Source organism: Neofelis nebulosa, chromosome 8 (genome assembly GCF_028018385.1).
Source record: "Neofelis nebulosa isolate mNeoNeb1 chromosome 8, mNeoNeb1.pri, whole genome shotgun sequence".
NCBI classification, from domain to species: Eukaryota; Metazoa; Chordata; class Mammalia; order Carnivora; family Felidae; genus Neofelis; species Neofelis nebulosa.
In genome coordinates, this window is record NC_080789.1 from 52241571 (window position 1) to 52268072 (window position 26502).

Genomic DNA, 26502 nt, shown 5'->3' on the forward strand with positions numbered 1-26502 from the left:
GCTCAAACCCACGAACCATGAGATCATGACCTGAACTGAAATCAAGAGTCAGGCACTTCACTAACTGAGCCACCCAGGTGCCCCAGTAATACAGTATTTTTAAAATGAAAGGCTTTATACTTTAGTACATTTCGTGGCACTTTTTTTCTGCATTACTTCACCCTGGGCCGCACAGATTACAACGTAGCCAGCCCTGTCTGCTGTAGCGTGCTTGTCTGCTCCAGGCCCCACTCAAAGCTGGCAGCCTTCCACGTCACTCAGCGTCACGCAGTATACAGCTGAGGCAGTATGCATAGGTAGAATAGGTTGCATACAGAATACAGAAAGGTAGAATGAGCACTGGGCTTCCTTCTTTGTAATAACAAAAGCAAGATGCAGCAATTTGTTTTTGCCTCGGAGACCATGACCCTGATACACCCCTGGACCCCTACAATCCTTTACCGAAGGGACAAGTCCCCGAATTTTCATAGGGTCCGTCACCCACTCCCGAGAGCACATGCATCATATCAAAGATGGCAGCCTGTTAGCTGCCTCTTGTTCACCCCGCCTGATCAGTATGTCATGGGTGCAGCAGACAGATATGACATTCTGCAGGGTGCCCAGACGGTCTAGATCTGTTTCGACTATGACATATCGTTGTAAGAGGGGTTTTAAAATCCCGGACCTGTTAATTACTTCATCTGTGTCATTTATTACGTTTCCGTTGACTGATTTTTCCCTGGTTATCAGTCACATTTTCCTATTTGGGATCCTGTGTAGTAATTTTTTATTACTGGATGCAGGGCATTATGAATTTCATATTGTTGAGTATCTAGATTTTGCAGTTTTCTTTTCAAGTGTGTGTGTCCTTCTTCTGGCAGGCAAGTTAAGGTTCTTGCAGATCAGCTTCATATTTTGCGACTTGTATTTAAACTTTGTCATTGCGGGTGTACAATACTTTTCACTCATGGTAATTTAGCCCCACTACCAAGGTATGACTTTTTTGCGTTCTCTACTGAATACCCCCAGTGATCAAGGAAGACTCTTCTGGCTAGTTGAATCTCAGATATTTCCACTGAGAATTCTTACATGTTTTTGGTTATTTGTTGCCTTATCTTATGATGCCTTCCACCCTACACATTCACATCTTAGTATTCAACAAAACCTCAAAAGGATATCTGTGCAGATTGATGGAGCTTTTCCTTCTCTTTGGAACTCTGCCCCACAACTTCCAAGTACCTCATCCTCCCCCAAACTGCATCTCTGTCCCCTCAACTCACCTTCTTTCTACATGGAACACTCTCTCTGGCTCCCGGGTTCAGAATGTGCCTCCAAGTTGAAAGCGGCCAATTGATTCCTTTTCACCCAGGGATCAGAGTCCTGCACTGCCTGTTGTCCGTTGTGCAAAAATATACATTTTGTCCTGTTTTCTGGTTGTTTATAGCAAGAAGGTTAGTCCAGCCCTATTACTCCATCATGGTCCGAGATGGAGATCTTAAGGTTGTCAAATATGTAAGTGAAAGATATTTTTACTTCAAAGGTCATGATAAAAAGTAGTGTTGTCATAATGGAAGTTTCATGGGAACTTTTCAAATAATAGCTGGGTTTAATCCATTTTTGCTTAAGGTCTAGGAAAAAATGATAACATTTTAAAAAGTGACTTATTGGGGCACCTTGGTGGCTCAGTTGGTTAAGCGTCTGACTTCAGCTCAGGTCATGATCTCACGGTCTGTGAGCTCAAGCTCCGCATCGGGCTCCGTGCTGACGGCTCAGAGTCTGAAGCCTGCTTTGGATTCTGTGTCTCCTCTCTCTCTGTTCCTCCCCCGCTCACATTCTGTGCATCTCTCTCTCTCTCTTTCAAAAATAAACATTAAAAAATAAATAAAAAGTGACTTATTTTACCAAGACAATTTATGACAAATTAATTTAAATGATGGGGAAATGTTTTAAAGAGTGGTAAGTCAAATATATAACCAGACACCAAATAATAACATTATACATTCTATTCTGGATGTGACAAACTGATCAGTTGTCAATTATTGTGGATTACTCCTCTAATAGGAACTCCTATTAGCAATTTTTAACTTTTTCACCCAACTGAAAACATTTGTCTGACTTTATTCAACAAGGTGAAAAAAGATTTGAGCCATTTCAACCTGCAGTTGGGCATTTACAGTCACATGTCAGCACAGCTATTATGATGATTAGAACAAAGGGCTGCGTGTTCTTTAAAAACCACTGCAGCACATGAGCCATGCACAAATCACTACCTTGATTTTGTTAGAGGCAAGGCTGCCTCAAAGCATCTGAGGTTAACTACTTCAAGAATCTGAGACTGTTGTGTATCTTATTTTCAGGTTCGACTACTATATGGAATCTTTTTTTCTTGATCTTTTAAACATATATGCCAAGTTGGATTTTTCCTTAAAGCATCTAACTATAATGAAATGGTCTGCCCATTATAAAAGTGTTCAAGCCTTGCAACACAGGCTCAAAGAAAATTTAAGGACTCTAAAATATATTTTCAATGACTCAAAAACAAACCAAAACACAAATGAGATGTAAGAACTTATTCAACAGCTGATAAAACCCAAATATAACATTTTTAACTACAATTTAGAAAGACACTTTGGAACATTTCAATTAAAGATGTGATAAATTACAAACTCCTGATGTGGATGTATATAGTGGGCACCTTCTCAGGTCATTCGTAATTTATTTTACTAAAGTACTGATATAAAATTGAGGGTAAAAAATCAATAAATATGAAATTAAAGTGGTAAAGATGAGTGAGAAAATCAAAAGAAATTATCTTGACATTGAGAAGTAAATAGTACTAATTTTTTTCAGATAACAAAGACAGTAATTGTCTAAAATGAAGAGATAAATTGCAAATGAAAGTAATAAACAGGCCCGTGAATTTTTTTGATAATCAATTTGTGAAGAAAATCATATAAGCTCATTAAAAATACTTAAATTTCTGATTTGACCTCAAGTTGACATAAATGAAGACAACATAAACTCGTAATACATGATTACAATAAGCGTGTGTGAGCGTGTATGTGTGTGTATAACCAACAATGAACTGCGAGGATGAAAAAAAAATTCTTCTGAGCTATCAGTAATAAAAATCAAATACTGATCAACTACACCAGAGAAAAGACTAAATTATCTTCCTATTCTCTCCATAGAGTATTACAAAGCCACCGTCATATAAAAGATGATTGAAGGGTACATAGCCATAAAATGTAGGGGAAAAAAACCATGGAGAGATGTATCTGGCAGTTCACTAATAAAAATATTTTTTATTGTGAGTGTGAGCCCGGCGTCGGGCTCTGTGCTGACAGCTCAGAGCCTGGAGCCTGCTTCGGATTCTGAGTGTCCGTGTCTCTCTCTCTCTCTCAAAAATAAAGAAACATCAAAAAAATTTAATAAAAAATACTGTTTTAAAATTTTGCACTTGTAATTTGCAATATTTTTCAACTTTTAAAAATTGATAATACTGGTATTTCTTTCTTAGCCTAAAAAAATATTCACTTTGTACCTAATTTTGTATTTGTAACTATTATTCTTTTTAAGAAGCCACCCTTGCCAACTTGTATACATATAAGCTTCATGCCCCACAAAATCTGATTTGTTCCTGTTACCATCATCTCTCCACCTAATTGACCTTTATCCATTCTTGTCCTCTTCTAATCTGTACACCATGCCACAGCATAAAGGATCTTATAAAATTCACATATTTTTTCTCCCTTATTCTTCCAGTGATTTCCCATTAGCTTTAGATGAAGACCAAAATCCTTCACATAGGATCTGGGTCCTGTCTACCTCTCCCTCTCCTTCTCTCCCTCTGCTCCAACTACACTGGCATCTTTTAGTTCTTTGAATGCACCACCTCAGGACCTTTGCACATACTGTACTGTGCCTAGGAGACATTCTACCACCGAACCATTCCATTAACAAGTCATCTCCTATTTAAACTTCACATGGACACTGGAAGTTTACTTCCTTAGCCTATCATAAATTCGGTCAGCCCCCCACCTCCTTAAATGCTCATTGCACTTTTTACTTTTCCTTCACAAAACGTCTCCTTATTTGTAATAATACACTTCTGTGATTATTAGATTGTATATCTCTCTGCAACTAGATTGCAAGTTCCAGATGCCTAGCATTTGGAATAAAGTTGGCACCTAATTGTAAAGTGCCTACCATCATACTTTATAATCTAGCCTTGAAATAAGAACAGTGATATAATCTTACAATTTGGGGCATGGAAGCAGGTTCTTTTTTTGTGCCAGAAGTCTTCCTGGAAGTCTTTGATTTCCTAGGAGTTATTCCACCAGCTTGCAAAATGAGCCCAGCTTGAGGCTGTTACCCAGTACCATGGCCATCTGGGAACTACTCTGACCAGATGCCCAGCATAATTTTTCTTGCAGTGGAACTCTACTTCACTTTGTAAAGATTCTCTTGCCTTCTGTAAATCTATTTAAAAAACAAAAAACAAAAAAAGGCAACACTTCCTTTTGCATAAATCTTATAGTTGTACATGTGACATTTCGATGTATTTCCAATTATTTTTACCTCACAATAGGATAGTACTTAGAGAAAATACACTTTGTTAGGGGCCAGGAGGTACTAGTTGTTGTTCTGAATTGGAAATAAGCCTTGACCCTTCACCCTGCCAGGGATAATTCTGTTTTTATAGACTTCAACAGAGAGTTGAGATAAAGCTGTTCTAGAGCTACCACAGAAATATTTATAGTCCTAGTTTCATGGAATTTGTTCCCCCAAACATTACTTAATGTGGTTGGGTGACTGTTTCAGGGGTTTTGTTTTTGTTCGATATGCATATCCTCCAACAACCTCTAAGACGGCTTTCAAAAATTCACCGAAGACTATTAGGGTAAATATTAAAAAATTCACCAAGGAACATTAGGCTGTCAGGATATCTCTAAATCGTTTGCTTGTTTGAAATCATGTTATCAGCCGAGGCTTGAAATTAAGAATGCTAATCTGGTATCCAGCTCCAAATTTAGTAGGTGGGTGGTAGAGAAAATTAGAAATGATTAACTGTAAGGCCATCAGTGAGTGTGGACTCGGAGATTAAATATGACAGAGCCGACTTCGCCCACCAGCTGATCTTACTATGCGGTAGGTACATTTCTCCCTCCTCTTAATCGCTTACTGTGAGCTGATTCTCTCCTCCATTCCATCTTATCTTCTCTCCATTTTAAACCTTACACCAACCATTAAGCTTCACGTCCCCCGAGAACCCAACCCCAGCCTGAGAATGAAACAAGTCCAGGTCCAGCTCTCGGACCTTTTTTTCGCCCACTTCCGGTTTCCGGCCGGGTGGTCCGTCCTCCCTCCCCTTCCGCCCGCAGTCCTACCCTATCGCTCTTCACGTGATTGCTCGGTGTGCTCCGCCTCCAGTCCCCGGCTCACGTGATCGTGCTAGGGGAGAAAACGCCTGACCCCAGCCCCGGGGCCTTTCCCGTGCAATCCCTTTCTTCCTGCAGGTCCTTCTCCTCTAGCCTTTCAGACACCTGCGCCTCCCTCCACTCGGTCCCGGGGCCGCCCCGGCGCTGTGTCCGCCATGTGGCTCCTGCCTCTGGCCCCAACTGGGCCCCGGCGGGACAACCCCCGTCACCTGCCTTCCTGCAGCCCAGCGCTGCTGCTGCTGCTGCTGCTGGGCAGCTGCCTGGGGGTCTCTGGGGTGGCGGCGGGTTCTCGGAGGCCCAATGTGGTGCTGCTCCTCACCGACGACCAGGACGAAGTGCTCGGCGGCATGGTAACTCTTCTATTTCTGCCCCGCCCCTCCATCTCCCGGGCTGACCCCCAGTTTCCTTGCCCTCTTTCGCCGTCCCCACCCCAATTCCCTCAGCTGGCAGTTTCCCCCCCCGGGAGAGGTTCGCTTTTGCCACGCCGGACCCCTTACGGAAGTTCAGGGTTTGCAGGACTCTATTTCCTCTTTCTCCCGCGTCTCTGTCTCGCGTCTGTTGGAGTAGACACCTGCACGCACCACACGGAGCTTCTAGTCTGGACCTTAGTGCTGCGGAGCTCGCGTTTACAGCTCAAGATGAACATGTGGACGCCAGTTAGGGATGGGCTGAGCCACCAAGGAGCAGGTGCTGGCTAAAAGCACGCAAACTTTTATTGCTCTTCTTTTGGTTTGAAGGATCAGAGGTCAAGTCCAGCCCTAGGTCCTTCCTCTGTGAAGGACCTAGGCCACCTCTGAATTTGTCCCTGTGTACAATGTCTGTGCCCGATATTTATTTGTAAAATCAATGCCGAGATGAACTAATCCGGTAGGAAGGTTGTCAACTACTCAGGGAGCCTTTTGCCTCGCAACAATCAAGAAAATTCAATTAGCCTGATTGAACACCTGGCTGCTGCATTGGCTACTGCTGTCCGTGTTCCATTTTAAATGTTTTGTCATGAGACTTCGTTCTTGCCCGGAGTTCATTTTGCTTCTGTATCTTAGAGATCTGGAATTTACGACCTTCAGGAGCACTCAGCCAGCCCCCTAGTCATGGAGGCCCCAGAGAGTGGCTTTCCCAAGGCGCTTAAGTAGTTGAAACCCTCAGTGCTCTGATCCTGGGTATGGCTTTTTTTTTTTTTTTTTTTTTAAAGGTCTGCTTTATTTTTTTCTTCCTTTCAGTTCTCTTGTTGCTTTCAGCTTAATGTTGAGACTATGAAAACACTTCAGGCAAGAGGTTCCTAATTTGCACTGTGTGGGAATTCCCTACCTCACTGTCCTTCAGCTGACTGCAACCCATGAGTGAGTTGTGAAATCAGTTTAGTGAGTAGCTACCAGCATTTTTACTTTCCTGTGGAATAAAGTAGAATAGAAAATGTTGGTGTGGCACATGGGGCAAAGTATACAATCTATATGTATATTAAAGGGTTATGGATTAAAATGTTATTTCTTACTCAGGGGCTGTGTCCACAGCTATGAGACTCTTTTCTAGTTGATGTTTAAGATGCTTGCATTTTGACTCCATGCTTCTTCCTGCCACATGTGCCTCGTTGCCTTTTAGTTTCCACTCAGCCACATTGACATTGAAGAGTCTTGACTTAAATGCTCTCCTGGAATTTACTTTGTTCTTTCCATTTCAACCACTGCTCTTACTCTTCTCACAAAATTCCCTTGAGGTATTTTGTCTAGGGGGCGCCTGGGTGGCTCCGTTGGTTAAGTGTCCAAGTCTTGATTTTGGGTCAGGTCATGATGTCACATTTCCTGAGATCCAGCCCCAACATTGGGCTCTGCACTATCATTGCCGAGCCTGCTTTGGATTCTCTTTCTCCCTCTCTCCCCTTCTTGTGCTCACTCTTGAGCGCACGCATTTTCTCTCTCAAAGTAAGTAAACATTTAAAAAAATTTTTTAACGTTTTGTCTAGAAAAAGCAAGCCATCTCTATAAAAAAATTAGTAATAGCATAGTGACTAAAACAATTAAAAGGTCAAGCTTTCACATCTCTAGTGAAAACAAAACTTTATCACTAAAATGTAAGGAGTTCAGAATTGTCTTAGTTCTTAGGGACCACAGATGTGGTCTGTATATATTTGAGTTCTTTTTCCCCTAGCGTGTTGTGTTTGCTTCTCTAAACCAGTAGCAGATTCTTTTTTATAGGCGTTTGTACTAGAAAGATGAGCCAAAATGGAGTGGAGGGCACAAGTCAAATTTAATGCTTCCAACTCTGGAGTATTCTGGCTTCTCTTTTAGCCTCTTTCAGAATATTCTACCACTAGTTGTTAAAGAGGACTTGAAGGGAAAGCACTAAGACAATAACTGTTTGAAAACCTACTGGAGCCAGTTAAGAGTGTGAAGTATTAAACTTGTGCTTCAGTCATTACAGGAGTCCTCTGCTGTAGGTATTATCCTTTCCTTAAATAAGAGGAAACTAATACTGAGAGGGGGTTAAGTAACTTGGCCAAAGTTCACGTAGCTAATAAGGGGCAAAATCTGGTGTCTTACGATCTCAGAGCCCCATTTTTCTCCTATTCTAGAACAGTGTGGTAATAGTGACTTACCAGATGCCATTCCACGTGTCCACATCAGCATAGACACTTCTACCACAGATCAGAGATTCTTTAGATGATACTGAGGGGCACCGGTGGGGTCACGGAAATCCTTAATTTACACGTAAAAGTCTGTGTATTATCTTTTATGGAGATAGTGAAGTCTCTGACTCAAAAAAGATTGTGAATTGCGGCCACAGTTGGCAAAATAAACAGCTAGTCCACCAGACTAGCTCAGGTCAAAGGATTATAGCATTTGTGTGATTGTTGTTTCATGTAGAATCTTTTGGTCGTCTTTGAAATAGCCTTTTCTGCATCATCTTTAACATTTCACTGTATTTGTTTACAGGTGTCATCTGTGGGACTTTGGGGGTTTTGCTTTGGGAACAGTTCCTATTTCTTGATTTTGCTTGAATGTTGTTATGGTGTGATGGACCCAGTGTGCTTCACAGAGGCACAGGTTGCTCTTTTGTAAAATCATTCACTCTGGAAAAAGTGACACTTGGTCGCAATTTCAAGGAAATGAGGGAAGGAGTCATGATGAAATGTAGGAGAAGACGGCATCACGTGTCTGCTTTATTTAAACCAAAGAGGTCTTTAAAAGTGGTTGTTAAAAGAAACATTAGCCATAGATTTTTTTTAGAATTGTTAAAACTTTATTTCAGAGCAGTTATACACAGGAACCAAGAAAGTAAATGACTCCTTAGGATTTTTATGGAAGGGGTTTGCTTTGGATGAGTTAAAGTATAACACATCTACCTATATTCAGGTGTAAGATTGGCTGCTGCTTAAACAGTATTGTACGTCCTTTACCTGACCAGCCTTGCAGCTGTCTTTTCTTACATCTTAAGGCTCCATTTTAGTATTCAGATTAGCATGGACACACATCTTCAATACAGTGTGGTTTCTTGTCTAGGATTTATTTGGGGCAGCTGGGTGGCTTAGTCGGTTAAGCGTCCAACTCTTGATTTCAGCTCAGGTCATGATCTCACAGTTGGTGAGTTTGAGCCCGGCATGGGGCTCTGTGGTGACCGTGCAGAGCCTGCTTGGGATTCTCTCTCAGTCTCTCTGCTCCTCCCCTGCTCACACTGTCTCTTTCAAAAATAAATAAGTGAACTTTAAAAAAATAAAAGGATTTGTTTGATGAAGCATGGATGATGGTTATCACCACACTGGTGTTAACAGTATAAAAATTATGGCCCTTAATGTAAATGTCTTACTTCCAATAGAATCTGTGTTCCTGTGCAGCCTTGCATCATCTGCTGGCTCCTGCCTGGTGCTTTGACCTTGTCTAACACCACAGTCTCCTTTACTTGCTGTGCTACTTCTGCCATATTCGCCTTCTTTCTATTCCTCACATGTGCCTCTTTCCTTTTCTGGCAGCCCTCGTACTTCCTATTCACTCAGCCTGAAAACACCTTCGCCTGGCTCTTTGCCTGGCTGACCTCCTTGTCATGTGATGCTAAGCACCAAAGTTACCTGCTGAGAGAGGCTTCTCCTGACCACCCATCTAAAGTAGTTTCCCCCTTTCCTCCCACCAGCTGTAAGCACATCATCCTGGTTTACTCTGCTCGTAGCGCTTTTCACTGCCTGAAATGATTATTGACCTGTTAGTTTAAGTCTCCAAGAATACAAAGGTCATGAGGGCAAGGACCTTCTGTCTTTGATCCATCATTGCCTAGATCAGTGCCTGACACACTGATGAATTATTAAGTGTTGAATAAGTAGGCTATAATCACACAGTGTAGGGGCATGTGGGTGGCTCAGTTGGTTAAGCATCTGGTTCGATTTCAGCTCAGGTTATGATCTTAGGAATGTGAGGTTGAGCCCCGCGTCGGGCTCTGTGCTGGGCATGGAGCCTGCTTGGGATTCTCTATCTCTGCCCCTCCACCACACGCACTCTCTCTCAAAAACAAAAAAAATCACACAGTATAGTCTTACTATAAATCAGATACTCTTCAGGAGCTTTGTGTGTTGACCACACAGTTTGAGGATTAAGTCCCACATAATCAACTCACGTAGTCCTTTTCCCCACTTACACTGTGTATTCTCATTTCCCCTCCCTGTGTCGTCGTAACTCAGATTTTTCATCACACCAGGGTTTCAGTCAGCCCAGTATTCTTTACCTAAAGATAACCACCCAGTGATGTTTTGTGGGAGATCATAGCCAGTGGCATTGCCTCAGAAGGTTAGTGAAGACCTTGTATATTTGTAGCATTTCCTGGGAACCTATTATGGATCTACTCATGAAATTATGAAAGGTCTTCTTGAATAAGTTAGACTTCTCATCCTTTCGAGTTTATGGGTCCCTTATATCTTTTACTATCTATAGAAATCAGTGGGAGAGAGTGATTTATATAGTATTGTAAACAAGACCCTTGTTAACATATATTTAGATTATTTTTAAGGAATTATTGCACAATAAGATATACTTGAACTGCACGGAATATGGTCTCGTATTTAAAAAGTACTTCAATAACATTGTGAACTGATTCATATAATACAACTAAACTGAGCCTCTTTTTGTCTGGAATCTGAATATTGTTAGTGTTCCTTTTATTTGTATTTAAATGACCGTCATACTTTTATCCTCACTCTAGGATTTGAGATTAATTGTTCTACTATTTGCCACCTAGTTCAAGTCCTTACCTGAGGTGGTGATTGGTCTAGTGCACAGGGTTTTGAGCTTATATCTGAAAAGCATGATTTAGGCTGCACTACTGAATGTGTGATATTTGAGTCCTCTTCTGGGCCTCAGGGCTTTATCTGGCCTTTAGAATCTAAGTGTTATTTCTGTTTTAAAGGGTGGAAGGCTCCTTTCATATCCTATCCCACAGCCTGCTTCTAAAGATGAATTAATGGAGATCTGCCCTATCTATCTTGTAAGGGGGCTGGTGACGAATGAGAGCACCAAAATTTCATCACATTGAAATCAGCATTGCTGGAATAATGCTGTCAGCTGTGAATGTTCCCTTCCTGCAAGCATTATGACCCCTCTGAACTTTTGCACGGGACATAACTGACTGTAACCAAACCTGTTTGGTTCATCTCAAGAATCACACAGGACTCTTGGTGGTTTCTTAGTGTCTGATGGAGCTGATAATTGCGAGTAAGATGCAAAAACCATGAGTTTTGGTCTGTGTGTTTTCGTTTATTGGAGGAAATGGTTTAACAGATAATTATTTACTTTGCAGACACCACTAAAAAAAACCAAGGCTCTCATTGGAGAAATGGGGATGACCTTCTCCAGTGCTGTAAGTTTTGAATTTAATTTTGTGAGACTTCCTGTTCATGTTCTAGGAAGAAACCCTCTCTTTCGGGTGATCTAGTGTAATCTATGTGGTTTTTTTCCTAGTTAGATGCCTGATTTAAAGGAAGAACCTTATTTAATGTGATTTAAATTCTTTTAATTGAAGCATTACTTTTTACTAATTGAATGTTAATTGTAGATATTGTCTAAGCCAGTTTGCTCTATAGCTCAGAACTAGAGAATTTTGTTTCAAAACATCATTGTTGGAGGTTTGAAAATGGATGTTAGGAGTCATGTAACATTCATGCTATGTAAATTGCTTTGTGGTAAATGCTTGCAGGCCATGTTACAAAAGTCCAGTTAACCCTGATAGTCAAACCTGAGAACGATAATAACAACCAAACAAAACTGACATCTGTGTGTGTATGTATATTCACGTATGTGTGTACGTGAGGTACGAATATATATGTGTGTATAAAGACGGATGTAAAAATCCGTAATCAAATACTAACAAAATTCAGGAACCATGCACATAACCGAGTAAGTAGTAGTTTGGCTTAGCAGGAAATCCGTTAAACACCAGCACAGTGTTGTGCTTAAGAGCACAGAGTCTGGAGCTGGATCACCTAGTTTGAATGCCATCTCTACCTCTTTTCTACCTGTGTGGCCTTGGGCAGGTTTCTGGCCCTTGGTCTCCCCACTTGTAAATGGGAGTACTAAATCCTATCTCAAGGTCTTTGTGATGGTAAATTAATTGGTACATGTAACACAAGCACTTGACTCATAGTACTACATAATGGTCGTTATTATACTGTCCACCAACAAGATCAGTAGTTGAAAAATGAAAAATGTGATGTTCATGTTAATAGATGCTTGAGAGTCCTCCGAAATTTGGCATCCTTTCCTGGTAGTTTATTACGCTGATAAAAGTGCATCCTTACTGTGATGAGTATTTCAAACAAATAGCATACCACGCTTTATAGCTGAGGTGAAAGACTCAGAGCATTGCTGTTAGGAACGAGACAAGGGCATAATACTTGTCACTGAATGCTTTTCTGAACTGTCTGGTCATTGGTATCTTGTGGAATTAATTGGAAGACTGGAAGAGACAAAATTATTATTTCCACTTCTTTGGATTTTTTACCTAGAAAACATGGAACTGTTGGAAAACTTTTTAAGTTAATTGAGTTTAGTAAAACAGAAATGAAAAAACAAAAATAACTTTCTTCTGTATAACCAGTTAGAGAAGTACTGGGGAGGAGAGAGAAAAGATCCCATTCATATAGCAGACTCTAGGAATAGTTGTTGGTGGCCAGTAATAGTTAAGACCTATATAAATAAAGGTACAGAACTTCATGAGTGGTATAATAAAAATCTTTAATATGTAGATACACCCATCATTTTCTGTGGGAAGACGCAAGATTAATTTATTCTGATCAGAATCCCAACAAGATTTTTTTTTAGGCTGAATAAAGGGATTTCAGATTTATCTGGAAGTATAAGTAGGTTAGAACAATCAAGGTAATTTCTTAAAGGAAGAAATTCCTCTTCCAGATAATAAAATGAAATGTGAAGATACAGTAAACAGTGTCACATTGGCCAAAAAATAGGTCAGCAAACAAAAATGGGAAAGGAATCCAAGGGTTGCCAATGTAAAGATTACAGAAGTCAAATATCTAACAAAATTAAAAGGCAAAAGTAAAAAATGGCAAGTATGTATTTGTAATGTGACTGAATCCTTCCTCAACTCAAATTTTATGTAACGAAGCTCATGCCCCAGGAGGAAAAAAATGTGCAAAGCTCGTGAACAAATCATTCACGTAAACATAATTGGTCAGTACGCATGTGGAGAATGTTCATCCTCACCAGTACTTAAAAATGCCAAATCCATTTTGAAAGGCCAAAGAAATGCTGAGTATTTAAAAGAGATAATATGTAATTTTGGCAAGGGTGTGCTTGAATGAGCATTCCTTCCCTGCTGGTGCGAGTATAGGCTAGTATTACTCTCTGTAAAGTGGCTTGGTGATGTGTGTACTAAGACCTATACAAATATCGGGTAGAATGGGCTAAATTTATTGATGATACGTGCTAATAGAAATACAATTAGAGCAGAAAAACTATGTCCAGTGTCTTAAGTGACACGGGAAATGTATAAAACTACAGATTATCCTGAAAACTGAACCTGTGCCTCTCAGCTACATTAGGTTCAAGTGATACTCTTTATCTTCGTTAAGACCCGGTTCCTACCATGTAAATATTTCTTTGGCAGATGAGATTAGAATCACTGCTATTCTGCAGCAAGAATCCAACTGCAAAAGAAATCTGTTCTCTTGGTTTGTTTTGTCTGATTTATTGTCTCCATTATGTGACTTAGCGCAGCTCTGAAGTGTGTCATGTGTTTAAAAAAACAAAAACCAAAAAACCTCTATTCCATGGGAAACTAGAAATTCAAAGTTAGAGTATTGAACAGCTTTCTTTATTCTGTTTAGAAATGATAAGAAATCCATCTTTCTTGTGTAACTGGGTTTTTTGCTTCTGTTCCCTTTGTAGTATGTGCCAAGTGCTCTTTGCTGCCCAAGCAGAGCCAGTATCTTGACGGGGAAGTATCCACATAATCATCACGTTGTTAACAACACTTTAGAGGGAAACTGCAGTAGTAAGTCTTGGCAGAAGATCCAAGAACCAAATACTTTCCCAGCAATTCTCAGATCAGTGTGTGGTTATCAGACCTTTTTCGCAGGGAAGTACTTAAACGAGGTATGTTAAATGATCTAGTTATTCCTTAAAAAAAAAAAAAAAAAAAGCCTTACAAATGTGAATTAACGTAATGCATGTTGTTTTTCAATTAGTATCCATTTGAGTCATGTTAAAATGTTTTTGGTAGATGTTTTCTCCTAATCTTCCCATTAAACAAGAATTTACTTACATGAACATATTTGCATGATTTGGGTACTATAGTTATTCTTCCTTTTTTTTTTTTTTTTTTTTTAAGTTTATTTTCAGAGAGAGAGAGCAGGGGAGGGGCAGAGAGAGGGAGAGAGAGAGAATCTTAAGGGAGAGAGAGAGAATCTGCACTGGCAGGGCAGAGCCCAATGCAGGGCTTGAACCCATGAACATGAGATCATGACCTGAGATGAAATCAAGAGTTGGAGGCTTAACCGACTGAGCCACCCAGGTGCCCCAGTAATTCTTCCTTTAAGTAGCCTGATAGCATTTATTTAAAAATGGTCCTATGACTGCTGCTGTCTGATGCATCTGCCCCTTTTTCTTTAAGAATTTTGCTTGTCATGTGGCTGTTTGTCATTTTTGTTTACATTTCCCCCTTTATCAAGATCAAAGTGAAGAATTTTTTCCTCTACCATCTTTTCTGCATTGTAACAACTTAAGACAACCCATGTCCTAACCTGAAAAAAATGGGAATATGTGGAGAGATCAGTAATGAAGGGAAAGCACTCAGAGCCTGGGATATTCAGGCCATTAAAGCATATGTCTGTGTGGTTGATATGCTGGCCTCTCGTGTGCCTGGATGGAGAAATACCCCTTATAGCCCGCCAAGGCCAGATTTCATGGCCCCCACATTTACCACATTGGCCTTCGCTTTTAGAGTTCAAATTTAAAGGAAATATAGTTTATTTGAGTGTTTGGGTTGTCTCTTCTAGTAAAACTAGAAGAGGGGATGCAGGACAAAGAAAAGATGTGTATTTTCTTATACACTTTATCCATGGTTGCTGGAGATCCTAATATCTTATCTGAATTTTCTGTTCATTCTTTCCCTCCCTACAATAATTTAGAGAACTTGCAACCTTGTGAGTTTGAAAGAAGAAGAGTCTATTTAAAAAGAATCGTGGGGCGCCTGGGTGGCGCAGTCGGTTAAGCGTCCGACTTCAGCCAGGTCACGATCTCGCGGTCCGTGAGTTCGAGCCCCGCGTCGGGCTCTGGGCTGATGGCTCGGAGCCTGGAGCCTGTTTCCGATTCTGTGTCTCCCTCTCTCTCTGCCCCTCCCCCGTTCATGCTCTGTCTCTCTCTGTCCCAAAAATAAAAATAAAAAACGTTGAAAAAAAAAAAAAATTTAAAAAAATAAAAAATAAAAAATAAAAAGAATCATGATAAATAAGTACAGATACTAGGTTATCGAGATAAGGATGTGGAACATAAACAGAACATGTACTACTTTGCATATCAAAGATCATATAATGTATATAAAATTAGGAGAAATTCATTAAAATATGAAGATCTCTTAGGGCGCCTGGGTGGCTCAGTCAGTGAAGCGTGTGACTCTTGGTTTTGGCTCAGGTCATGATCTCACAGGTCGTGGGATTGAGTCCCCAGTGCAGAGCCTGCTTGGGATATTCTCTCTCTCTCAAAATAAATAAATATTTAAAAAAAAAAAATGAAGATTTCTCAAGGATTCTTCCTTAAATGTAAGGCAGTAGTAAACCTTGTCAAGGAAAAAAGGGATGATTCTATGGTTATTTATTCATCTCCTCAAATAAGTTGAGCTCTGAAAGTAGATTTCATCATCAGCACAAGTTGTAGGCTGAGAGCTCATAATATTATTTTGGCCTTGTGAGCCACAAGGTTAGTTGGAGTATTCAGTCTATGCCATCAATAGCTCAGGAAATGAACCCTGTGGTGTAAGCCACGTGGACTTTTTCTGGAAAGGGCCAGAAGTAAATATTTTAGGCTCTGCAGGCCATGTCTTTTTTGTGATGACAGAATTCTCTGCCCCCACTCCCCATCCCCTTACCTATGGGGGATATTTTCCCAGACCCCCGATGGATGCCTGAAACTATGGATAGTACTGAACCTTACATATACTATGTTTTTACCTGTACATATGTACCTGTGATAAAGTGTAGTTTATAAATTAGGCACAGTAACAGATTAATAACGGCTAATAAAAGGACAGTTATAGCAATATAATGCAATAAAAGTTATGTGAGTATGGTCTCTCTCAAAATATCTTATTGCACTGTACTTAATCTTCTGGGATGATGTGAGATGATGAAATACTACGTGATGAGATGAAAAGAGGTGAATGACGTAGGCATTGTGACATAGTGTAAGGGGGGACTTCTGTATTTGACTCTGCTGTTGTAGCATGAAAGCAACCATACACATTATAAAAATCAACAGTGCAGCTGTGTTCCAATAAAAGTTCATTATCACTGACATTTCAATTTCATGTAACTGTCACATGTCACAAAATACCCCTCTATTGTTTTTGTATTTTTTTAATGTTTATTTTTGACAGAGTATGAGTGGGGGAGGGGCAGAGAGAGAGGGAGACAGAATCTGAAACAGGCTCCAGGCTCTGAGCTGTCACCACAGAGCCCGACGTGGGGCTCGAACTCACAGACCGCGAGACCATGACCTGAGCCGAAGTCGGACATTCAATCGACTGAGCCACCCAGGCGCCCCTGTTTTTGTATTTTAAAGGTTTTTTTTTTTTTTTTTTTCTAAATGTTTATTTATATTTGAGACAGAGCAGAGAGAGAGGAAGACAGAATCCAAATCAGGCTCCAAGCTGTCAGCATGGAGCCTGGCATGGGGCTTGAACTCATGAACGATGAGATCGTGACCCAAGCCAAAGTCGGACACTTAACGTGCTGAGCCACTCAGGTGCCCCTGTTTTTGCATTTTTTAATGGTTGGAAAAAAACTCCCAGCTTGCTGATCATATAAAACAGTTGGCAGGTTAGATTTGACCTAGTGGCCATTAGTTTGCAAACTCCTTCTTCAGAAATTCCTAGGATTATATTCTTTACTTTTTGACTGGTTTATGTGTTTGGGAAAATTGAGCATCTACCATGTTTCAGTTTTTATATTTATTCATTTTTGAGAGATACAGTCGGGCAGGGGAGCAGCAGAGAGAGGGAGACATGGAATCTGAAACAGGCTCCGGGCTCTGAGCACAGAGCCTGAGCCTGATGTGGGGCTCGAACTCCCAAACCGTGAGATCATGACCTGAGCTGAAGTTGGATGCTTAACTGACTGAGCCACCCAGGCACCCCACATCTATCATGTTTCAGGCACTGATCTAAAAAGATTTCTAGGGGCGCCTGGGTGGCTCAGTTAAGCGGCTGACTTTGGCTCATGTCATGACCTCACAGTTCGTGAATTCAAGCCCCGTATCAGGCTCTGCACTGACAGCACGGAGCCTGGAGCCTGTTTTGGATTCTGTGTCTTCCTCTTTCTCTGTGTCCCTCTCCCACTGGTGCATGCTTGCTTGCTTGCTCTGTCTCTAGTAAATAAATAAATGTTAAAAAAAATTAATAAAATTAAATGTGCCCATCTTTAAAAAAATTAAAATAGAGTAAAAAGATTCTAAAAGTTTCCTTTCTTTCTGATCTGGTCATGTCTAAGGATTTCTGATGCCCCATTTGTCTTGCTTTTCAGTATGGAGCCCCAGATGCAGGTGGACTAGAGCATGTTCCTCTGGGCTGGAGTTACTGGTACGCCTTGGTGAGTGATGACTGGAGTCATTGGCAATTACATGCGGCCCTACAGATATGAAATATATTTACTCTCTAGTTCTGATTTTTCACATAAATTGCTTTGTGTTTATGAGTAGCTATTTTATCTCCTTAAAACAAAGTCTGTTGATTTACAAGTCACTCCCTGCAGGATATTTTTCCTGCATCACACAGAGTTTAACTATGTTTTGCTGTTCTACCTGACCTACTTGTGGCATTTTAAACTAGGACATGTTATTGAAACTATGTTAGTAGTTCATAAAACTTCAAAGAATCCGATTCAGTATTGAGATAATGTAAAATCCGATTCAGTATTGACTTAATTGCCTTTTTTTTTTTGATGTCCTATCACTAATTAAACAGTATAGGTTAACCCAGCACGATTTTGACTTTTGTTTGGGGTGCTGACCTCATAACAACTTCTACTTTCCTGTCTTAATAGGAAAAGAATTCTAAATACTATAATTATACCCTCTCTATCAATGGGAAGGCACGAAAGCATGGTGAAAACTACAGTGTGGACTACCTGACAGATGTTCTGGTGAGTTACTGAAGCTCTGTCCTTGCAGGTTTGTTTTACAAATGAGTGAAGGCTCTGCCTAGGAAACCTTTGGGTTTGGTCATATTGAGTATGTGAATGAATAATAACTTCTTTTAACTGGCAAGGAATATTTCCAACTGATTAAAAACTCCTGAGGGTATTTTTCTTTGCATATAAGCCAGGCTCAAAGCTAATGTTCTTGAAATTCCAGCAACAAATCCCTTTTCCAAAGGCTAATCTCTAAGACTATAGAGATTACTTTGAAGAGGTTTTATTTTAGAGGTTTTTACTCTTGACCCCCGTTTCATTCACCAGCTGTGAGATGGCAGCTTCACCATGAGGGTGGGGAGATAGGGATTGGGAGTTCTTAAGGCATTGTGTATTTATATATCAAAATTACTGAAACTGGGTGAATTTAGGACTTTCCTTTCCTATCTAAGGTGTTTCTAATGACACCCCTCCATAGAGTATTCATTCAGCAAATATTTGAGACCCCAGCATAACATGTGTTCAGTAGATGAAGCAGAGTCCCTCTTGGTGATCGGTTAGAGAAATAAGGCAGGGTATGGGGGTTACTTAGATAACACTGACAGAGGTGAGATTGAGCTGTGCAGATCAGGAGAGAGGTTGCCGCAGACAGAGGGAACAACAAGTGTGAGGGCCCTAAGGCAGGAGTATGCTTGGCATGTTGGAGAAACCACAGGCTTCTGAGAGGGCTCAAGCAGGTGGGTGGGATGGTAAAAGGAAATCGATGCAGTCAAGTATCCTTTGACTTTAGTGATGGGGATAAATGAAAATATAACAACTAGAACAATTTTTTTTTTTAAGTTTATTTACTTATTTTGAGAGAGGGAGCGAGTGAGCAGGGGAGGAGCAGAGTGAGAAGGAGAGAGAGAATCGCAAGCAAGGTCTGTGCTGTCAGTGCAGAGCTCAATGCGGGGCTCAAACTCACAAACCGTGAGATCGTGACCTGAGCTGAAGTCCAGAGTTGGATGCCTAACCGACTAAGCCAGGCACCCCTCAGCTAGAACAATTAAAAGCATAACATGTATGTGAGATGTTTTCAGTTTCGTGATGTATCTCCAGATAAGCAAATGAAAAATATAAGTCAACATAAATTAAAAACCTGGTGTTTGTATTTGGATTTAATGTTATTCACACAGCTTAGCTGCTTTCACTGGCATAACTTACCGTATCTACGCTCTGTGTGTTTTTTATAAGATTAAGGTAACTTGATCCACCTGTCCCAGTGTTGTGAATTAGGTTGACTCTTTTTACATTCTTCAAGGTATCAAAGGAACACTCTAAGCTGTTTTAATATAAGCTAATACTTGAATGGCCAAAGTACTATTTCTTTTCTTATGGGAGGCATAACAATCTTTAGATCATGTAAAATCATTAGGATCTTCATTCCTTTCTTAGGATGGTATATCTTTACATTTTTTGAATAAGTATTGCCTGAAACCCAAATATTTGTTCTAACAACACACTTGTAAGTAACTGTGACATAGGTTATGTTTCGATTAAGATTGTTAAAATTCTTAAGATTGCTTAAAAGTGAATATGACCGTATACCTCCTGTTTACCTGAGAACAAGCATCTCTCAGGTCCTCAACTGTTGGATAGGGTCGATGATGATGGATTTTATGTATCTCAGGCTAATATCTCTTTGGGCTTCCTGGACTACAAATCCAACTCTGAACCATTCTTCATGATGATCTCCACACCAGCACCACACTCGCCTTGGACAGCCGCGCCTCAGTACCAGAAGACCTTCCAGAACGTCTTTGCACCAAGAAATAAGAACTTCAACATCCATGGAACGGTAGCTTCCCCCAATCCTTGAATTAAACCATACTCGATATAAGTAACTTGTCAGAGAGCCATTGAGCCAGTAGTCAGTTTTCCTTCCAGGTCTTTTAAAGGTAATTGTACCTGTCTCAAGTACAATAGATAGTGTAAACTTACTTCTGAAGTACGGATAAGCTTCCTGCCGCATATGCAGTTAGCAGCTGGAGCGTGCACAGGGAATATTAAAGAAATGCCATCTTCCCTGACTACAGGCTCTCTTGATAATTTTTTTTTAATTTTTTTTTTTTTTTTTTAATATTTATTTTTGAGAGACAGAGATAGAGCATGAGCAGTGGGGGAGCAGAGAGAGGGAGGGAGACACAGAATATGAAGCAGGCTCCAGGCTCCGGGCTGTCAGTACAGAGCCCGATGCGGGGCCCGAACTCCCCAACTGTGAGATCATGACCTGAGCCAAAGTCAGACACTTAACCGACTGAGCCACCTGGGCACCCACTCTCCTGATGATTTCTGTGCTGGTTCTCCTCAGTGTCTGAGGCACATCTCTTGGGGCTGAGCTAGGCCTGCAGCAGCCTCCTATGGGTGGCCCTCACTAGGCCTGAGGCATGGGAAGGAGGGGGTGACTTAGTGCAGAATGATTGGAAGGGGAAGTTAAATGGAGAAATGAGCCAGAGCAGGGAATATAATTAAGGACCACAACCTAAATATTTGCCTTACATGCAGGATACTTATACTTTCCTTGGCACAGGGGATAGGCAGTTCACTGATTCAGAGACAGAAGTGCTCAACTGCCTCCTGTGTGTTACCCAGAAATCTTCATTGTTTGTGAACCGGTAGACAGAATGAGTCTTAGAGTAGACTCAGCATTACCGTTTTCTAGCTAAGTGACCTGAACATGAGCAAGATGCTTCACTTCTGCTTTTCTGTCTAAAGTGGGAGATGCTCATTCCTCATGCAGCTGCTATATGGATTAAAGAACCTAGAAATGAGTAGCATGTTGCCTGGCACATTGTAGGCAAATGCTTAAGTATGATTTTTAAAGCTGAGAGAACAGAGTTTTGAACTAGAGAGTCATTCTCAGACTGTTTCAAAAGCAGTTAATAGAAGTTCCCATGAGCAAGTAAGTTGAGGAATTTTAAATAGGTCACTCTTATAGGATTTCTCAGAGATATTCCTGTTCTAACATGAATTCCCAGCAGGACGATACGCTGTATAGCATTTCTCAAACACGTTAACTAAGAACCTTTTAAAGATGGTAGTTTGGGAGATGGTGGCTTGGGACTTTATGAAGAGGGAGGAGAGAATTAATGATGTATGGGAATGTTTTTGTTTTTTAGAACTGTGAGTGTTTTGTTTAAATGAGAAGAACCCTCTAGATTCGAGTTTGAAGTTTTAGGAAATTGCAATGATGAGATTTTTCCCAAGGCTCTAGGATGGTCATCTTGGGTAGGAAAATAGAGGGTGATAGAATGATGGCTTATGAGGACAAAACTTAATGGAAGGTAAAGTTAATATTTACCCTTTTGGAGTTTGGGCAGTAGACCCAGAGCATAGACTTAAAGTTACAAATTCAGTCTCCTTTTAGCCGGTAGTTTCTCAGTACTTTTTACCAAATCTGTTTTAATGCTGCTAACAAGGAGTCCAGGCCTTCTCCCATTAGGGAGGTAGTAGGAAGAAGCTAAAGAACAAGTGATAATCTATAGGACATGTTTTTACAAACACATGGGGCAGGGGAGAGGAAGTCTGAAGTTGCTTAAGTGTTCCTCTTTGCTGAAGTATAAAACGGTCCTTTTCATTATCAACTCTGGTAGTTTATTTGATTGTAGTAACTTGGTATTAACGTTTTTTTTTTTCTTTTAAATTTTAGAACAAGCACTGGTTAATTAGGCAAGCCAAGACCCCAATGACTAACTCTTCAATACAGTTTTTAGATAGTGCCTTTAGGAAAAGGTAAGAGCTGCTACTTTATCAGTCTGGATGGTCTTTGAGGACCTTTGCAAACCAGCCCATGAACAGGGGACTGCACAACATGGTTATCTTTGAGATAAAGTCAGAAGGTAGACTTTATCTGGTTGATGGGAGAAACTTTGGTTGGGGGTCCGCTGCCCTAGAAGCGGACTGAGATTCCTTTACATTCAGGTGTATAGGAGATGGTCTTTGGACCCCAGGACTAACATAATTGCAAACTGGAGCCATTTGGTTAAAAAAAAAAAAAAAATACATTTGTTTGAAGAAAAGGTCACTTTGTGAGAATCAGGCCCAATATTGGTATAAGACCCAAAGGCTTAGACTAGAGCAAAGTATTTTCTTTGCTATTTGGAATTTCAAGGAATTGCATTACGTCAATTCTTAAAAATCAATTATACTCTCTTAAGATGTATTTGGATTATACCAGGGAATAACAGACTTTTTCTATGAAGAGCCAGATAGTGAATATTGTAGCCTGGCAGGCCATACAGTTTTTATCACAGTTGCCCAGCTTTGCTGTTGGAGCCCAGCTAGGCAATATGTGAATTAATGAGCATGACTGTGTTCTAATAAAACTTTATATAAAAACAATTTGTTGTTTAATGGATACAGAGTTTCAGATTTAGAAGATGAAAAGGTTCTGAAGATCTGTTTCACTGGGTGAATATACTTAATACTACTAATTGTATCCTTAAAATTTGTCAAGATGGTAAATTTTGTGTCGTGTATTTTTTACCACAATTTAAAAGCAAACAAAAACAGTGGGCAAACTGTGGCCCATCACCATGGTTTGCCAACCCCTAGTTTAGACCCTTAAACTTTGTTGTAGCCTAGGTCTGTCTGAATTAATCTGTATTCATCAGTGCTGAATTGACAGTTTTCTCTTCCAGTTGCTTCTGCTGTCATAACCAGTGATGATAAAGCTAACTGGTTATTAAAAGCTCCATTTATTTCTCTAGAAATCATTAAATTTGTAATGAACTAATTACATTCTGGAATTTTTTTTTTCCCTTCTGGAATTTTCTAATTAGAAATTAGAAAATTATCTGGTTTTTTCCAGTGAGGGGTTTGAGGAAAGGAAGTTTGGGATTTGAGCTTTTTAGGGGTGTGGTTTGGGGGCTTTGTATTGTTTTGTTTTCGACTTTGCTCCCGCTCTTTTGGCAAAATAGCATTCCCTCAGTCATTGTTTCTGAAGTCCCATTGTCACCTTCTGTTTACATCCAGGTGGCAGACTTTATTGTCAGTTGATGACCTTGTGGAGAAACTAGTCAAGAGATTGGAGTTCAATGGGGAACTTAACAACACATACATCTTTTATACCTCAGACAATGGCTATCACACAGGTAAGGGGCAGGCTGGGGTATTCCTGTGACCTTGATGAGGTGCCTTTCCTCTTTCACCCAGTCAGCAGCACTGGCAGGCAGCTCTGGTCTGTTATAGGGGTGCCCAAGCCTGGAGGGTGTTGTCCTCAGGACTCCTCTGCTTAGAGGCTCTTCTCATTAGCATGGAAAGACCAGGTTTCATTATTTGCCATTTCATATGCTAAATTACGTGATGTTCTAGGAGTTGGGAAAGGAGAGTGAGCTTGCTGGGTTAGAGGCAGGCTTTATGAAAGAGGTAGGAAACAGAACTAGATTTAAAGGGCAAGTAGACCTTAGAGAATACAGGCGTAAGAAATTTTACAAGGAAAGACCAAGATAAGGTTGTCTTGTGAAATTGTGAAAGAAGTTTTACTGATTTTGTGTGTGTGTGGTTTTGTTTTATGTCTTGTCTTTTCAGAAGTGTATATAAGTCAGCCCTAGATCTGTGACTTTCCTTTTCTCCACTTGGATGTTCTTAGAAACCAATGGCCTCTTTCCCTACGTATAAATTTCACAAACTTCAAACTGCTAACCTGAGACTTGCTTGCATAGTAGCAGATTGATTAGGCATTTAATTTTTTTTTTAAGTTTATTTATTTTGAGAGAGAGAGAGAGAGAGAGAGAGAAAGCAGGAAGGGTGCGGGGGGCGGAGAGAATCCCGAGAATGCTCCTCGCTGTCAGCACAGAGCCCTTACTTGGGCTTGATTCCACGAACCGTGAGATCATGACCTGAGCTGAGATCAAGAGTTGAATGCTTAACTGACTGAGCCACCCAGGTGCCCCTAGGCATTTAATGTTTTGTTGTGAATATTTTGAAGCACTCAAAGTAGAGAGTAGTAAAATAACCCTCATTATCCAGCTTCAATTTTTAGCTACATGTGACCAGTTTTTTAAATTCTTCTTAACTTCCCCTTGTTTTTCTTTTTTTAGCTTGGAAGGCTTTGGAAAAACTTCAGACATTGTGATTCCGTACATCAATAATTGATTGTGTATCTGACTGGTCCGTTATGTATTGGGATCTAGACAAAGTCCACATGCTACCTGTATTTTTTGTGTGCCCTAAGGTTGTCATTGCCACTAAATTCATTGGGGAAAAATGTTTTTTGTTCTTTAACATCTCGCATTCTAGATTTGGCTGATTGCGGTCTTGTGATGCTTGTTTATCTTTAGTCAGCGTTTTCCATAGATGGGTAGTTAGATCTGCCATCTTAATAGAAATTCACGTTTCCAGTGAGAATGCTTTCTTTGGTGACACTGACACGTACTTCCTGTTGCATCACTTCATGAGGGTGTCTGCTTGGCCCACTTTAGCAAGGCTCCTAATTGATGGCTCATGTGGTATCAGCCTGAGCCTCTCTTATGAACCTTTTGTGATCGAAGCTTCCATCGATGATTGTTGCTTTAATCCATTCTCTCAAAAATTGCAAAGTGTTGACTTCCTAACTCTGTCCTTTTTGCATTTATTAATTGGAATTCCTTAGAGAAGAACTTCCTCATATCAGCTGTTTGGTATCTTGAAATTCATTGATTCAGGAAAGGCCGAATAAACGTTTTTGTTCCTTTATTTACAGTTTTTAGAGTAACCTCATTCAGCTGTGGTCAGGTTGAGTAACATACATAAATTATATTTGTTACAGTACTTTCCAGTCATTCTTTTTGCTGAATATGTCCTGTGTTAGACCAACGAGTCCCCTGAGACATTTGTTTAAAGATGAACTCATTTCCTGCCTTGTAGTAATAAGAGACCTGAGCGATTGTAAACTTTCCATTAAAGTGCCATAAATAGTAGGACAAAGTTGTTTTCATTCTTACTATCAATTAAATGAATCAGTGACACATCTATCCTGGCTCCATCTTTACCCCATGTATTTTGTTTTCAGGACAGTTTTCTTTGCCAATAGACAAAAGACAGCTGTATGAGTTTGACATCAAAGTTCCACTGTTGGTTCGAGGACCTGGGATCAAACCAAATCAGACAAGCAAGGTAGGTGCCTGAAAAAATGGTGGTGTTTACAGGTAGCACTTGCCTAAGAAAAGAAGGTTATTTCTCTGGAGAAGAGCCTAATGAGATTTCTCCCGCTATGAGGAGGATGTCTGATTGGCTTAAGATCTTTTAAGTGTATTTATAAGCCTTGGAAATAGTGATTTCCTTTTTTATTTTCTGGCCACCTTCCATTAACTGTATTCCCCCCACCCCCATATCATATCATATCATATCATATCATATCATATCATATCAGGATAAATAACTTTTATTTGTCCTTCAAGAAGTAAATCTTTTTTTTTAATGTTTGTTTATTTTTGAGAGAGAGAGAGAGAGAGAGAGAGAGCAGGGGAGGGGCAGAGAGAGAGAGACACAGAATCCAAAGCAGGCTCCAGGCTCCAAGCTGTCAGCACAGAGCCTGATGCAGGGCTCAAACTCATGAACCGTGAAATCATGACCTGAGCTGAAGTCACATGTTTAACCGACTGAGCCACCCAGGCACCCCTGCAAGACTGTAAATCTCTACCTTGTCCTAGAACAGTGACTCTCCCGTGCAGTGCTCCTCAAAATCACTCTCTGAAATTGTGAAAGGTTCAACATCCACAATGGTTCTAATGGACTCACTTGGATGGAATAGAGACCCAACCTCTGTTTTTTTTTCTTCAGTTCACAGATGATTCCGAGAGGCAGCCCGGTTTGAGGCCTACTACCCTGTAGATCAGAACTCCTCAGGCAGATTTCCCCTGGGGACCTTGTTAAAATGCAGGTTCTGACTCTGCATTTCAGACTTCCCAGCCAATGTCTGCTGCTGATCTGTCCTCACTTTGAGTAGAACATTCTAGAAAGCCTGTCTTGTGAGGATTTCGTTCCTCTCTCTGTGGGACTTTTCCTTGCTAATGTGTTTCTGCTTTACTGATTCTCCTAGAACTGTCATAATGTACCACTTTCTTTCGTTGCCATTTCCATTTGGTTTCATTGTCTTTTTCCAAACTTGGTACCTCATACTGAGGCACTTTGTTCCTAGATCCAAAACACTTTGTAGGCACCCTGATTCAAAACACTTTGGTCTAACGCTTGGGAGATAAGAATTGATAAGCTCTACCAGTTATGTCT

The 26502-nt window shown here is 40.4% G+C and overlaps 1 protein-coding gene and 1 long non-coding RNA gene across 3 annotated transcripts in view; one reads left to right on the forward strand and one right to left on the reverse strand.

Annotated features, from left to right (window-relative positions):
- Positions 1-2081: 2081 nt before the first annotated feature.
- LOC131519276 (uncharacterized) lies at positions 2082-5317 on the reverse strand. 2 transcript variants are annotated; one of them, XR_009265573.1, is made up of 3 exons: positions 5165-5317; positions 4240-4461; positions 2082-3371 (listed from the first exon to the last, which is right to left on the reverse strand). It is a non-coding gene; the product is annotated as an uncharacterized LOC131519276 (long non-coding RNA). The 2 variants fall into 2 exon arrangements; XR_009265572.1 differs by having other exon boundaries at positions 2082-3375.
- A 122-nt stretch (positions 5318-5439) lies between these two features.
- GNS (glucosamine (N-acetyl)-6-sulfatase) overlaps positions 5440-26502 on the forward strand; it is a 55685-nt gene continuing 34622 nt past the window's right edge. Inside the window, exons 1-9 of the mRNA XM_058742134.1 lie at positions 5440-5770; positions 11196-11255; positions 13802-14008; positions 17650-17715; positions 18169-18267; positions 19925-20092; positions 21944-22026; positions 23269-23387; positions 25286-25389. Of these exons, the coding sequence (XP_058598117.1) occupies positions 5576-5770; positions 11196-11255; positions 13802-14008; positions 17650-17715; positions 18169-18267; positions 19925-20092; positions 21944-22026; positions 23269-23387; positions 25286-25389 (1101 nt within the window). The 5' untranslated portion in view covers positions 5440-5575. The remainder of the gene's footprint in view (positions 5771-11195; positions 11256-13801; positions 14009-17649; positions 17716-18168; positions 18268-19924; positions 20093-21943; positions 22027-23268; positions 23388-25285; positions 25390-26502) is intronic.